The sequence below is a fragment of the Rhamphochromis sp. 'chilingali' genome, assembly GCF_963969265.1.
Source record: "Rhamphochromis sp. 'chilingali' genome assembly, chromosome: 9".
NCBI lineage: Eukaryota > Metazoa > Chordata > Actinopteri > Cichliformes > Cichlidae > Rhamphochromis > Rhamphochromis sp. 'chilingali'.
This window is the reverse complement of record NC_137936.1, coordinates 31,398,150-31,413,380: the sequence shown is the minus strand read 5'-3', so window position 1 is coordinate 31,413,380 and position 15,231 is coordinate 31,398,150. Positions and strand designations below refer to the sequence as shown.

Here is a 15,231-nt window from a genome sequence, read left to right as displayed (position 1 = left end):
CTTAGGCTAAAGTGTGCAGGGTCTAGTCTGGAGTTTTCAAATATAATGCAAGTTGTTTAATTTTTTTTTTTGTTAACTGTCGATAAAAAAAGTTACATCCTTACATTCTATAAAATTAGCTGAAATATATTGTCACATAATTACTAGTTAACAATAACAGAAACTGTAACCTATCCTATCTTGATGTGAACACACATTCAGTCTTTTTTTTGTTAACATGTATGAATACAAAGCCAACAAAAAACAAAGTTAAAAACCAGAGAGACCCTTAAAGTGATAGAAATGTGGAAAGTGTGGAACCACTTACAGGTAGAAATGGAGTCTGCGAGCCCAACTGCTCATCATGCCTTTGATAGCTGTTAAAGAGACGCTGGGGTCAGCATTCACTCAGCTTTAACATCACCATCACCCAGAGTTCTTAGCTAACTTTGTGTCAGCATGGAGTCTGTGCAGCTGTTTACAAAGGAGCTGAAGTTGTGTTTGCAGTATGATGCAGTTTTTCCTGTCCTGCTGAAAATGCTATTGTCCCTTGGTTTCATAATAAAAGTAATGTTCATGTCTCTCTGTTCAAATACTCCTGAAATACTTTTTTTGATTTCTTTTGAAAAATTTAAAGCTATAAATCACTCCACCATTTTCCTCTTCCTGAACACAAACTGAAATCAGCTAACTGAAGTGCAAGTACGCAGGAAGAAACGAGGATGCCCCCCCCCCCCCCCAATTTCTAACCATCAGATGTGCAGGTGGTTGAAGAATCTTTGTTACACAAGTAAAGACAGAGCTGTAGCCTTAATTGCTGGAATTTGTTCCAGTCAAGATGTTATATTACTGTTTCTCTAAAATATGTAATGTGATTATAGGAACACATTACTTTGGAGCGTGCTACACCAAACACTGAAGGTGGCTGAATCATGTGCTTGTTGTAACATATCTGCTGAAATGTATGCTCATCTCTACCATATTTCTGTGGTATTTGCTTTTTATATACTTTATATTTTTCTGCTAAGGACTGCTGCAGCCACTGTTGATGTGGCTGCTCAGTGGAAGTGTGTGGGCAAGTAACATTACCAGCACATAGCCAAAGCCACTGTCAACACTCTCAGTATGTTTTAGCTACTCTAGGGTGTACATAAAGCAGAGTTTCCAAATGTTGTATATCATCTACTAACCCAGAAAATGAAATAAAGCCTCTGTTAAAGTTAACTCCACTGTTATTAGAGCGCTGCAGTGATGAGAGGCGGTAAGACACTGTTAATTATATTGCATGGATTTGTGTTTTCTTTTATTTTGTGGGACAACAAACAATATGTGCAGCATTTGGAAATCATTTAAACTAAAACTTGGGCCTGTTGAGAGGCCAATTGGCATGCGCTTCATAAGGGCTACAGCGACGTGTTGGAAATCTTACTTCTCACATATGCAGAAGTGAAAGTCTCTCACTTTTATCTAGGTTAGAAGTATAACGTCTACAGATTAACCGTAGGGTCTCTGATTGACCAGTCAAAATAGCTTCACACAGAAAAACAGTTCATCACAAAAATTAAAAAAATTAAAAAAAATCTGATACTCACTGAAGTTGTACTGAATTTTATCATTGATTATTTCTTGTTTTTTCTTTTCTTTTCCCTTTTTGACATTTACATGTATGTTGCTCTACGATGTACATATCTGGCTTTGATGCACAGATTTATGCACACCGTCTTAGTTACCCAAAAGACCTCATTAATCGTATTTATTAGAGTTTGAAAATGATGTCATTTTTATGTATTGAAAAAATGACCAGTGATACAGTTGTCCCAATTTATACAATTTATACCTTCACAGTACAGTTGCACTAGTTTCTCTTCTCCCTGTCCTATGAGTGCTCTTTCTCAAACAGACATAGGTGAAATGAAATCTTTTTAGTTGCATTTATTGCAAATTGATTTGTTACCATGCCAGTGAAAGTTTCCCATGAGTTTATGTTAAACTCAAGATAATAAGATTTAAAAAGTCAGAAGGGGAAGCTTCTTCTTTTCTCAATCACTTCTGTCATCCAAAGATTCCTGACACATGATGCCATAACCACAGAACAAAACAGAATTTAATTGAATTTACTAGCGAACTGTCAAATTACCTTATATAATTTTTGGACTCAGAATTGGAATAATATTCAGTCAAATTATTAGATGTCTTTATTTCCTAGTCCAGTTGTCGTCAACTACATTTGTCCAAGAGACAGAATTTTCTCAGCAGGCACTGTGAGGGGCCAGATGCTGTTTTAAAATAAAATGAATATTGTATCCTAGGTAATATATTATTATTTGATTATACTAACTTTCCACCTAGGTTTATGTTAGCCTTCGTCAATGTTAAAAGACTCGCATTACTTATACCGCAGAAACCCACCAGAGGGCGACTGCAATATTTTAGGCTTCATATTTATGAGGCTGTCAAGCACATGCAGTGTTGTAGTTTATGGAGTACACTGGCAGGAGAAAGGCCTTCTGAATGTATGTCAAGCATGAAAAATGGCACTCTTGAAGAGCCTTAATAGAAAGTTGATGCAGAAAACTGCAGATTTAATGAAGACTGGTCTAGTGAACATGTATACATGGTGTTAGTGTTCACATTACAGCTATAGCATACGTATAAGACCGTCTCATCCACTCAGAAGTTGAAAAAGGAAAAAAATTATTTGCATGTTTGCAGTATTTATGAAAAGCTGTTATATTTCCGGTATTTATCTTCGATGTTACTTTGACTTGTTTCCACAAAGTGACTTCCATAAAGTGCTTTATGGAAATGATTAGGGTAGATAATTTGCAGATTTTGCATTAATATTTAAAGGTAGTTTTAGTTTCATTGACCAATAACTTTCATCATAGTTTTTGTCAACATCCTTTGTCAACAATAACTAAATAAATGCTGAAAAAAAAATTCTAATTGAGATCGAATCAGAACTAAGTTGTGTAAAAAGGAGGGAAACAGTTTAACAAAAATAAAAATAGACTTAAACTAAAATAATATATTTGCCTAAGTTGTGATTTAAACCAAATGATCATTTAATCCAGTTTTGTTATGCTAGTTTATATGTTTATATGTACTTTGTCAAGACATACAAAGATAACTACTGTGAAACGTTAGGACAAACCTTCTCATTTAAGGTTTTTTCTTTATTTTGATGACTGTTTACATTGTAGATTCTCACTGAAGGCATCGAAACTATGAACGAGTACATGTAGTAAACAAAAAAGTGTGAAATAACTCAAAACATGTTATATATTTTAGATTGTTCGATAGCGACCCTTTGCTTTGATTACTGCTTTGCACACTCTTGCTCTTGGCATTCTCTCAATAAGCTTTGTGAGCTTGTCCCCTGAAATGGTTTTTCAACAGTCTTTAAGGAGTTCCCAGAGAGGCTGAGCGCTTGTTGGCCCTTTTGCCTTCACTCTATGGTCCATCTCATCCCAAACCATCTCGATTGGGTTTAGGTCAGGTGACTGTGGAGGCACTCCATCATCCTTCGTGGTCACATAGCCCTTACACAGCCTGAAGGTGTTACATGATGTTACAATCTTTGAATTGGCCCCTTGATAGTCCAGCAACTAGTGATTACCCATGTAATTGAAGGTGTATATGCAGTCCAAATTTTTCACACAGCAATGGATTCAGAAGGAGTCCAGCTCTGGTACCCCAGTTGGCCTGTGGAGCGTGTTTTATTTTAATTTATATATTATGCCTCTATGTGTTAGCACTGTGACAGACTAGGGACCTGTCCAAAGTGTAAACTGCCCCTCGCCCTATTACAGCTTGGATAGGCTTTACTATTCGGGGCCCTCAAAGCGCTTTACAATTCCACTATTCATTCACACACTGGTGGAGGCAGCTACAGTTGTAGCCACAGCTGCCCTGGGGCAGACTGACAGAAGCGAGGCTGCTATACTATACCGCGCCATCAGCCCCTCTGGCCATCACCAGTAGGCGGTAGGTGAAGTGTCTTGCCCAAGGACACAACAACCGAGACTGTCCGAGTCGGGGCTCGAACCGGCAACCTTCCGGTTACAAGACGAACTGCCAACTCTTTGAGCCAAGATCTGAATGTTTTCAGCACTTCGTTAAATCTGTGCCATTAAGGCAGTTATAAAAACTAAAGGGTATGTGTATATATGTATATGTGAACAAATACAATCTCAGGTGAAAGTACAGTTTTTTGTCACTAATACATGTTTACCCTTTTCTTGTTTCCCATGTCATGTTTTGGAGCCTCTCACATCTACTATTTTCCATGAAAGAATTAATAATCCTTATTTTGTCCCTACCTGTGATGATCATTTTCACCAGAAGATGGCATTAGTAGACTAGTGTGAGGTCCAGATCAACCAAATGGGCTTTAGATCCCTTAATACATCATTCCTTTGCTTTGTGCTTATAAATATATGTATATGTAATCAGAATCAGAATCAGAATACTTTATTGATCCCTGGGGGAAATTCTTTTTTGTTACAGTGCTCCATTTTAAACCAACATTAAGACAAGACAGACAATACGCTAACTAAGAATAGTACAATATATACATATATATACATACATACATACATAAGTCACTTATAAATAAATATTTGGAAAAGAAACATGTGTAGTTGTAGCAGCAAACAGTGTGTTAAGTGGATGCGTTGTACAGGGAGCCACAGGCAGGAATGATTTCCTGTGTCGTTCAGTGGTGCTTTTCGGTAATCTCAGTCTCTCACTGAACGTGCTCCTGTGACTGACCAACATGTCATGGAGTGGGTGGGAGGTGTTATCCAACATTGTCTTTATCTTGGACAGCATCCGCCTCTCCGACACCACCTTGAGGGAGTCCAGCTCCATCCCCACAACATTGCTGGCCTTACGGATCAGTTTATTAAGTCTGTTGGCATCTGCGACCCTCAGCCTGCTCCCCCAGCATGCAACAGCATAGAGGATCGCACTGGCCACCACAGACTCATAGAAAATCCTCAGCATTTTCTGGCAGATGTTGAAGGACCTCAGTCGCCTCAAAAAATAGAGACGACTCTGGCCCTTCCTGTAAAGTGCTGTGGTGTTTTTAGCCCAGTCCAGTTTATTGTCAATGTGTACTCCAAGGTATTTATAGTCCTCCACAATGTCAACACTGACCCCCTGGATTGAAACAGGGGTCAAGTGTTTCCTGGTCTTCCTGAAGTCCACGATCAGTTCCTTGGTCTTTGCCACGTTGAGCTGCAGATGATTCTGCTCACACCACGTGACAAAGGAGTCGACCACAGCCCGGTACTCTGTCACATCATCCCTGCTGATGCATCCAACCGCCGCAGAGTCATCAGAAAACTTCTGAAGATGGCAGGTCTCTGTGCAGTGGCTGAAGTCTGTGGTGTAGAGGGTGAAGAGGAAGGGGGAGAGGACAGTCCCCTGTGGTGCCCCTGTGTTGCTAATCACCTTGTCAGACACACACTGTGGGAGACGTACATATTGTGGTCTTCCTGTCAGGTAATCAACAATCCAGGACACCAGAGAAGCATCCACCTGCATCGCTGCTAACTTATCACCCAGGAGGGTCGGCCTGATGGTGTTGAAAGCACTGGAAAAGTCAAAAAACATGACCCTCACAGTGCTCGCCGGCTGGTCCAGATGGGTGTAGACACGATTGAGCAGGTAGATGATGGCGTCCTCTGTTCCGAGACGAGGCTGATAAGCGAACTGAAGGGGATCCAGATGTGGTCTTACTATGGGTCGCAGCTGGTCCAGGATGAGCCTTTCCAGGGTCTTCATGATGTGGGAGGTCAGTGCCACGGGCCTGTAATCCTGGGGGCCACTGGGACGAGGCGTCTTTGGTACAGGGACGAGGCATGATGTCTTCCACATCACCGGGACCCTCTGCAGACTCAGACTCAGCATAAACAGTTTATGAAAGACTCCACACAGCTGGGGGGCACAGGCCTTGAGGACAAGGGGACTCACTCCGTCTGGTCCAGCAGACTTGCCTGAGTGAAGTCTCCTCATTTGCATCTCAACCTGGTATTGAGTGAAGGTGATGGGTGGGGGAGGGGTGTCAGGAATCTCACAGGAGGCAACATGTGAAGAGAGAGGCTGGCACAGTGGTGTGGCTCTGGATTCCAGGCTGACTGCAGGTGAGGTTGTGGGGGTGGGAGCAGACACTGTGGTGTCGAATGTATTGAAAAACAGATTCAACTCGTTGGCTCTATTCTCACCTCCCTCAGCTCCCCTGCTGTTGGTTGGCCTGAATCCAGTGATGGTCTTCATGCCCCTCCACACCTCTCTCATGCTGTTCTGCTGGAGTTTCCACTCCAGCTTCCTCCTGTAATTGTCCTTAGCCTCTCTGATCTTGTCCTTTAGTAACACCTGGACCTTCCTCACCTCCTCTTTGTTGCCCCCTCTGAAAGCCCTCTTCTTGTTGTTGAGGAGGGCTTTGATGTCCTTAGTCACCCACGGCTTGTTATTTGGGTAACAATGAACAGTCTGAGCTGGAACAATGGAGTCGGTGCAGAAAGTTATGTAGTCTGTGATACACTCAGTAAGCCCATTGATGTCCTCGGCGTGAGGCTCACAGAGTGTTTCCCAGTCGGTCACCTCGAAACAGCCCTGTAGTTCCGCTATTGCCTCCTCTGACCACCTCCTAACAGTCCTGGTGGTCACAGGTTCCCTCCTCACAATTGGCACATAGCGGGGGGTGAGGTGAATCAGGTTATGATCTGACCTAATATGTGTGTATATTACCTTGAACTATTTTCCACTTTGTCCTATAAAAAGAATTAAGCTGTTAGTTTTAGGTGGCGAATAAGAGAGTATGACTGTGGAGTTGCTAGTGGACAAATGAAAAATTACTTCTGCAAATTGAAGAAATAAAATGTCGTCATGGATGAGCTCATCTAATAAATCGTGAATGAAGCTGTTACTGATAGCAGTTATGGTCCTTTAAGATTTATTCTACACAGTTAAGAGGTTTTTCTTTTCCAAGTATAGACAACTTTTCTTTGTCATGAGAATGAACAAGCATCATTTACATGATTGTGTGCACACTAATAATTATTTAATCAAAGCAGCTGGAGGCTAATGTTTAAAGCACTCAAAAGCTTGAAGGTTGCATTCAAGAGATGCTCAAGGAAAAGTGACCCGTGAATCAGTTCTATTAAAGAAAAGTATCTTTATTTAATGAATGGGGTGATCTTATCACCTAGCTGGTGCCTTATCCCACTTTATGCTTATGGACAGTCCATTAACTATTTACACCTGCTGTGCTGAATTGTTCGCATTTGCTCAAGTGCACAGAAAGTCCAAGGAGGCCTCCATTCAGCATTCCTTCTGCAGAAAGAGCTGTCTTAAAAATCAGCAGTCTGTGCATAAGGCCAGTGTCCTCATTATTTTCTGACTACCTAGAGAAGCTGATGGTCTGTCATATTACTTTACCTCAGACTAATTACGTCAATCAGGCGTCCAAGCAGAATGAGATATTATGACAACTTAAGGTTGTTGTTTTTTTTAAATGAAAAGTGATTGTTGTCTGATGACAATAGTTGCTCTATAAACTTGTCTTGTACCATCCTATAGCACACAGTCTATCAAGTTGATATCCTGCAGCTTTCTCAGCTGTCAGTAGAAGAGGTCTGAGTCCTAATGATCCTCCTCGAATGTGTGCGAGGGGGAATTGTTGGCAACTGAGTGTCGGTACTCTGACAAGTAAAGAGTGAAAAAGGGCAAGATGAGGAGTTAGAGCCTGGCAGGTGTACAGAGGACCCTTTTGATACACTGATCATAACCAATATGAGTCCGACAGGTTTGAGTTGTGGAGTCTGGGTATTACTGCAAGCCCCCCACACCTGGTTTCTGCTTGTCCGGAGTTTTGCGGGTTAAACATGAACAATGCTTATAGCAAAGACTCACAAACTTCATATATGCTTGTCACATGCCGTACTACATCACCACAATCACGGTAGTACAAACTGTACTTTAGTAAAGTTACATTAGAGTCTTGAGCTCATAGAGTGATGATTGGCTGTTTTTGGCTCATGGCAGTAGTTCAGACTCCCTGAAACGGCATTGCTTCTTGATTAATTCAAAAAGGGGAAGGAACAGCATTATCATTACTTGATCATTCTCCTCACATTTGTTTTCTAGTTCCAGGGAAAATATTCCAGCTGGAGGCCATTACTCTACAGGTCTTTGCTGATTTGTGAAGTAGGCTTTACCTTTGTTGGGTCTGGAAATACAACACCCTCTTCCTGTGGAACACTGTAAAGCAACACAACCATGAGCATTTAAATTCAACAAAAAATTAACTATCTTTTTAAAATGGTATTCTGATTGCATGACTAAAAATTTCAATCATGGTTATAGGCTTATAAATAATACGATATTTAAAATAATAACATTGTGCTAGTGTTGAAATAGGTACTCTTTTACTAAATAATGGCTTTCATTAAGAAGCAAATCTAGTAAAACACGTATTAAAAAACCCTATTTAAAAATATTTTGAGACTTTGCTGGAGGGCTAATATTATCTGCTTGTGGGTCAAACACTAAAAAGGATGAATGATGTATGTTCTCGTGGGATTTGAGTTTATCCCTGTGACATCACCGTCTTGCAAAGCCTTCCCATGAAAAGTCAATAAGTTTAATTATTAAAGTGGAATGCTAATGGTCCACTAATACCATAAAAATAGATTATCCAGTTATGTGTGGCAGAGTTTTGATTGGGTTAAAAATGACTTCACCTCTACCATCAGCAGTATTCTGTCAGAGAAAAAAAAGCACTGTGCAAATTAAGTAAGTCACATTATGATGATTCTGATGTTTCATGTGGTTAAAAATGCAGAACTGTAAACTATGTATAATGAAGTACGATGAAAGGCAAAGAAGTTTAGTTAAATGTTCTTAAATAAAGACAATATTTGACCTATTACAGCCAGGACTTGGGATGTAGTACCCTTTTAATACAGAGAAAATGAATAATCATGTTCAGCCTGATTATTTTAAAAAGAAATGTCACCACAAATTAGACAAAAATGCAAAAATCATTTTCATTAGCTGCGCATTTAATGTATAACAACAGTACAAAGTGAATCTTTTGCTTGCAAAATAGGAGTGTTTTTTATGTACAGTATTTATACAGTAATATATAGTTTAAAAAAACATTACAGCTTAAACATCTGACAGTTTATTGCACAACACATTTATAAATTATCATCATCAAACCACACATGAAACTGATGAATTCTGTCATATTTCAACATTTAACAGGAAATGTACTTATTATTTATCGTAGTTCATCTTGTTCTTGTAGATAACATGATTCAAGGTCTTGTGGGGGATAAATGAACTCCATTGGTACGGAAATGTTAAGAAGATAGCAGTAATACTTCCAGAGACTTTATAAGAAGCCTCAAGCATAAAAAGGCATTTGTTTCCTCATTGTAAATTGGTGAAACAACCAATCAGAACTAAAACTGTGAAGTAGTTGTGATGTCGCAGATTTTTTTTTCTTTTTTTTTTCTTTTTTTTTTACAGTTATGCTGAAGTTTAGATAATTATTTTAAAGTTTAGATATGGCACTATAACTACAGGAGCAGGGGGGGACAACGAGCAATCAGGTAAAGTGTACACTGGAATGCAAAATAAAACTGGAATAAAACGTGAATTCTACGTTAAAGCACGAAAACAGTAAGGATATAAAGCGTCACTAGTGCTGTGAAGCAACAAACAGACTTTACAAGAACCCACTGCTGGACCAGTCACATATACCGTTAATCATATATCCACTCTGTTTAAGAAATATAAGAGCACCTGCTTTACACTGAGCTGAATCCCGATCCAGATCGCCTGTTTTGAAGGTGAAAAAATCAGACTTCAGCTTTTAACCTGCATTTAGTTTCCACATTATGCTCAAAGTGGATTCATTTGGTAAATCAAAAAAGCATCAAGGCCTTTATCTAATCTAGTTTGACCAGATTACTTGACAGGAGCTGCAGGTGTTCTTGGTATCTTGTACACCGAGTGCATTTCAAGTATCACGCTAAATGTAAACAATGACTGATGAGACTGGAAGGGTGGGTGCTGTTGGCCAGGTTAGGCTAATCTGATCCACTTTCAGGCTTATAGCATCATTAATCATGCTTTCTACTGCAGTTCAATTTGGTCCCCACTTATCTCTGAATGGCTGAATTACTGGTCTATTGATCATCACTGTAAAAAAAAATGTCCTATCTCAAATGGGATCTTTTCCGTACAATGGCATGTATTATTAATAGCTTCTACAGGAGCGTTTAATATGAATGAAACATGAGATATATTATATTTGGCACGAAGAGCCAGGGATTGGGTCTGAAAATATCTACACATATTTCAAATTGGAAAGTAATGATGTCTTGGTGTTGGATTATTAAACAGCCAGACCCTAAACCTATAAGCGACAAATCTGTTGTATACTTCTTTCAAAACCCAGTAGTTCAGACAATCATCATTAAATGAAAAAAAATATATGATGTTTTATGATGTCACATATGATGGAAATCCTCAAGCAGCAAAATAAAAAGTAATTTTGCTGAAATCCTAAGTGTTCTCTCTCTTAAGCCTTTAAAAACCCAGAAAAAAGACTTGGTGCAAGATGCACATCTCTGCTCCGAATGGCAACAAATGGCGATGTCACTCCAAGTTTGTGATATGTAGTGCGAATAAGTGTCCTTCATGTTTGACATATAAAAAGAACTTTGAGTCTTGTCCCATTAAATTGGCTCCTGTCTTTGAGCTCCTCCAGTGACTTTTCAAGTTGAGTCATTCTTTATTAAGTGGTGTTCTCTTCAGAGCCATGCCACACACACACTTAGTATAACCACCGACTACAAAGGCAAACCATTACCCAGCGGACAAGAATTGGCGGAAAATTCAGCAGCCGTGATGGCCTAAATCCTCCTTCTCTCTCCCTCTATAGTAGTGTTTTAGAAGTTGGATGTTTGCCTTTTGGAATTTCTTCTGAAAAATGACATTGGATTCAAAAGTCTTGCTTTGGGACGTTCTGCTGTTTGATGTGTGCTGTGGTTTGCGTATGTACATTTGTACCCGTGTATTTATCCACGTGTAACTGTCAGTTTGTATACAGTAGGTCCATTAAAACTGCAGTCTCTCTGTGCACAACAGTTTGTGTGTATGTGTGATTTAATATATCCGCACATGCATACCAGAAGTCGGTTGATTTCCACATCTGAGAGGCATATGTGTTTATAATTCCCCTGTTATGGTATATTTTGGTGTCTGTGTATCATGTGTGCATACAGAATGTGTTTATGTGTGTATATGGAAGTATTTAGGATCGTGTGTGTTTCTCAGCTCTCTGTGGACAAAGCTGAGATGATCTGCTCCACTTTATACGCCAGCTTCTGCTTTTGGGCCTGTTCATCCTGCTCCAGTGCCTCAATGATCTAAAATACACAGAGATATAGGCCATAAGGACACAAAGCATGTCACCGGTCAGCTGTAGTAAATTAGCACGCACGCGTTATGTCATGGGGTCAGATTTTGTTTTAGATTTTATTTAATTTTTGTTTATGATTGTGTTGTTTCCGTCTTTGTTCTGAATGCATTACTTATGTTTGACCGCGGACTCAACGCTAATAAGTTTCACTCAATCCTTGTTACCTTACTATGTATATATAGTTTGTCGCATAAATTAGTTTTGCACTTTTAGCTGACAACAGAAGCAATTTGAAGACACACTTCGTGTTCCTGGAAATTGTTAGCGGCATTCTCAGTAATTCTTTTATTGGTTAATTGAAAATCACCCAGCATATTATCACAAAATGAATTCATTAAATTCGACACAGTCTGTTTTGTTTTTTGCCCGTTTGATTTCTGCAATCAGCCATGACCTTTACGAGGGCTCAAAATTAAAACCGTGTTTTGGTAAGTTGTTAGCAAACAGTTGCCTGTCCGCACACCCAGCATTCACAGAACAAGACTGGCGTGTATTAAGAGATGTATTTGTGTCCAGCTGACCAATTTAACTCCAGTAATTACTCTACTTTTGTCTCCATTTTTGAGGGAATTATCTGCCCCTTTAGCTGCTAAAATAAATGACAATAAAAGAAAGTATTGGCTAAAAGAAGTCAGATTCCTAAAATCAAACAATGGCAGGAGAGACGTTAAAGTGTCCCAAACTGCAGAAAATTGAAGAGTTGGCTTATAACTCTCTGGAAGTTCAATGCAATGGAATCAAGACACTGCTATTTATAAATAAATAAATGATTAATTATGGCTGCTTTGACTTCCAAAATTGATAACTTCAATTGGTAATACTGCAAAAACATGTGGTGCACATTACTGGTTTAAAGTGTATTGACTGGGCCTCACCTCTTGGCTGTATTTGCTGACATATGCGTAGATCTCATGGAGGGCACTGAGCACATTGAACTCACTGGAGTGAAGGCGAGCCTGTTCAGCCAGATAGGCATTCATATCCTGATCACTGATGGCAGGCAGGCGGTTGATGTCAGCATAGTACCTGAGAGGAGACGCACGCACACACACACACACACACACACACACACACACACACACACACGCACTGTCAGTGTGGAGGGCACAGTGATGCATACCATAGCTTTTCTTCTCACATGGAATCGGTCTGTTTTGAAAAGAATATGCTTCGACACGGGAACCTGTAAATCAGAGGTGTTGCAGCATAGAAAACAAGGAAAGCGTTACTCATGCGTTTAGTCATGTAGTAATGCAGACAATGTATTCAAAAATAAACGAACACGCTTTTTATTTCCATATGCAGATACACAAACTGAGCCTCAGCAAGAGCCTTAGGAAGATTATGTTCATCATTAAAGGTTTCAACAAAAACCCATCTGGACTCATAACTCTGAGCAATCGCATGTGTATATAAAGAATGCCCTGCCTTGCTGCATGCATCGAAGAAGTTTAATTTTACATGCAGTGCACAACTCATTTCATTGTTTCTACATATTTTTATTGCAACTACTGAATTAAAAAATGTCGGCGAATGATGAAGACCTGACCTTGATCTTTTACTAATATGATAATTAACAAATGAGTGAGATTATTATTATTACTTAAAGAACAATTATTTCATTTAAAGACGGATTTTTTTGTCATGCTCGTAAAGGCACCATTGAAGATCTAGCTAGACTTTCTAATGGGTCCCTAGAGTTGCATTAACAAAGGTTGCAACACTATTGCTTTATATGGCAAAGGTGTAAAAGATATGGAACTGTGGTGTGATAAAACTTACAGAGTCATGAAAGGCGCTCTGTGTATGTGAGAGTAAATTAATAAATGTGGTGGTTCTGACAAAACATAGTATTGCTGATGAAACCAATGGCAACCAACGTTCTGGTGAGGAGCTGGATGTCTGTCAATGCTCCCAAGTTAGCGCCTGATCAATACAGGATAGTGATAAAGATATTGATGATTTAAAAATCCAATATTCCAATACATCACAGTTTTAGAGTGGCCGACAAGTGGACAAAGAATGCAATGTCAACATTCTTAACATGGTTGAAGGGTGTTTCTTCCATATCTTATTTACTTTTTAAAATTCACACTGATAAATTCCAGTTTATAATATGCAGCATCTTACCTGAAAACATGGCCTAAAAGCTGCCTATAAATATACTTATCTACCGTATACAAAACATAATTTTAACATAATTATAAAAAAGCCTGCACATACACACCTTTCTACCCAGCTTTTGTAATGTGGTATGTCCTTGGCGTAGAGTAGTTTGGTAGAGGGAGAGTCTTTTCCCAGACGATGTTCGGATGTTGAGCAAGAGTCCATGAAGGTTTGGGCCACCACAGACAAACAGGCGTCTGTGATGCTACTTTTATGGATGTCAAACACAAACTGGGGATTCTTGATCACATTTACCCAGAAGCGGAGGGGAAGGCTGGGGGGGGGGGAGAATCAAATGAGCACTTTTCAGAGAAAACTGATAACACTGCTGGCTTCATTAATCTGTTAAAGTGACTGCATTTTGTCATCCAGAAGTATGTCACTTTTACGTTCCTAATGGCTTCATTCAGACATACCAATGGTAGCCACACAGAATGGAGAAAAAGCAAGTGCTTCTTAAAGCTCCGTGTGCTTATCCATTAATGTGACTGCATGCATTCAGACTGGTCTTCTGTTAAAAGTGATTAAGAGTAAATATTACTAGCTCACACCTAGAAAGCCTGTCATCACAGCTTTTACTGAAAAGTGACCTGGGTACTAATTTAGCGTTGCAGCCGCCCCATTCAGATGCTGTCAAATTAATGGAGGAAAGTGAATGAGAGCGGCTATTGAGAATAGCGGCTATACAGAAACGTAAAAAAATATATATTTTAGGCTGTGCAAGGCTATTTTGCAAAAGGAAATCATGAAATGTCCTTTTAATCATCCTTTTAGTGACTTTTTCTTTTCAAAACATGGAGATTAGAAGACTACTGAAAGATAATTTGGAATTACAGATTGTTCCCAGAAATAGGAGTTGCTTCCTTGAGAGCCATTGACCCATACAAGATAAAACCAGATGACCTACAAAATTTAACAACTCTATACTCTACTATACAATCAAAACAATACTATACAATTCTAAAAAACAAAACAGAAAAAAAATATTTGATAAGATAATCTTAACAGTTGTGTAAGACTGTGGCTAGAACATGAAAATATATTACGATTGTTACAGAAAGCTATTTCTGTAACAAGCTAAAAGTGCTGCTGAAAAGTTTCTTTTCTTAGGCTGTAAGTAGACAACAGCACTATGAGAAATCAAAAATCTTTCTCACCAGTTGCTCTTCCATGTGTGGCGGACGTCCATGTCATGGATGCCATGTCTGTCAGCCTGCTCATCCAGGAAGTCAAACATGTATTTAATTGCGAGAGGCAGAGCAGTGCCTCGACACACAGTGCTGAACAGGGTCTCAAATAAATCGTCCACAAACTTCTGCAGCGTTCCCTGAAAAGTAACAGAATGGAGATTTGCTCTGTTTTTTGTGAATATTTTGTTTGTTGTTTTTACAAATGATGACGTTTCCTACCACAGACATCTACATTAAGTTAATTAGTTAATTTCTCTAGGAATGGATGTGTCACTTTTCCTGTGGTGCAAAGGACTTTGAGTGGTCATGAAAACTTCAAAATCACCAAATAAAGGCCTCCGAGTACAAATGTTTTCTCCATGTTTGTTTTTTTCTATTCACCGTTACCACAGT

At 39.2% G+C, this 15,231-nt stretch overlaps 1 protein-coding gene across 1 annotated transcript in view; it reads right to left on the bottom strand.

The window, feature by feature from the left end:
* Nucleotides 1-9,029: 9,029 nt before the first annotated feature.
* Nucleotides 9,030-15,231, bottom strand: part of LOC308403313 (plexin-A2-like) — an 86,474-nt gene continuing 80,272 nt past the window's right edge. Inside the window, exons 29-32 of the mRNA XM_080892617.1 lie at nt 14,806-14,975; nt 13,710-13,922; nt 12,358-12,508; nt 9,030-11,429 (exon numbers count right to left, since the gene is read on the bottom strand). Coding sequence (XP_080748743.1) covers nt 11,334-11,429; nt 12,358-12,508; nt 13,710-13,922; nt 14,806-14,975 — 630 coding nt within the window. The 3' untranslated portion in view covers nt 9,030-11,333. The remainder of the gene's footprint in view (nt 11,430-12,357; nt 12,509-13,709; nt 13,923-14,805; nt 14,976-15,231) is intronic.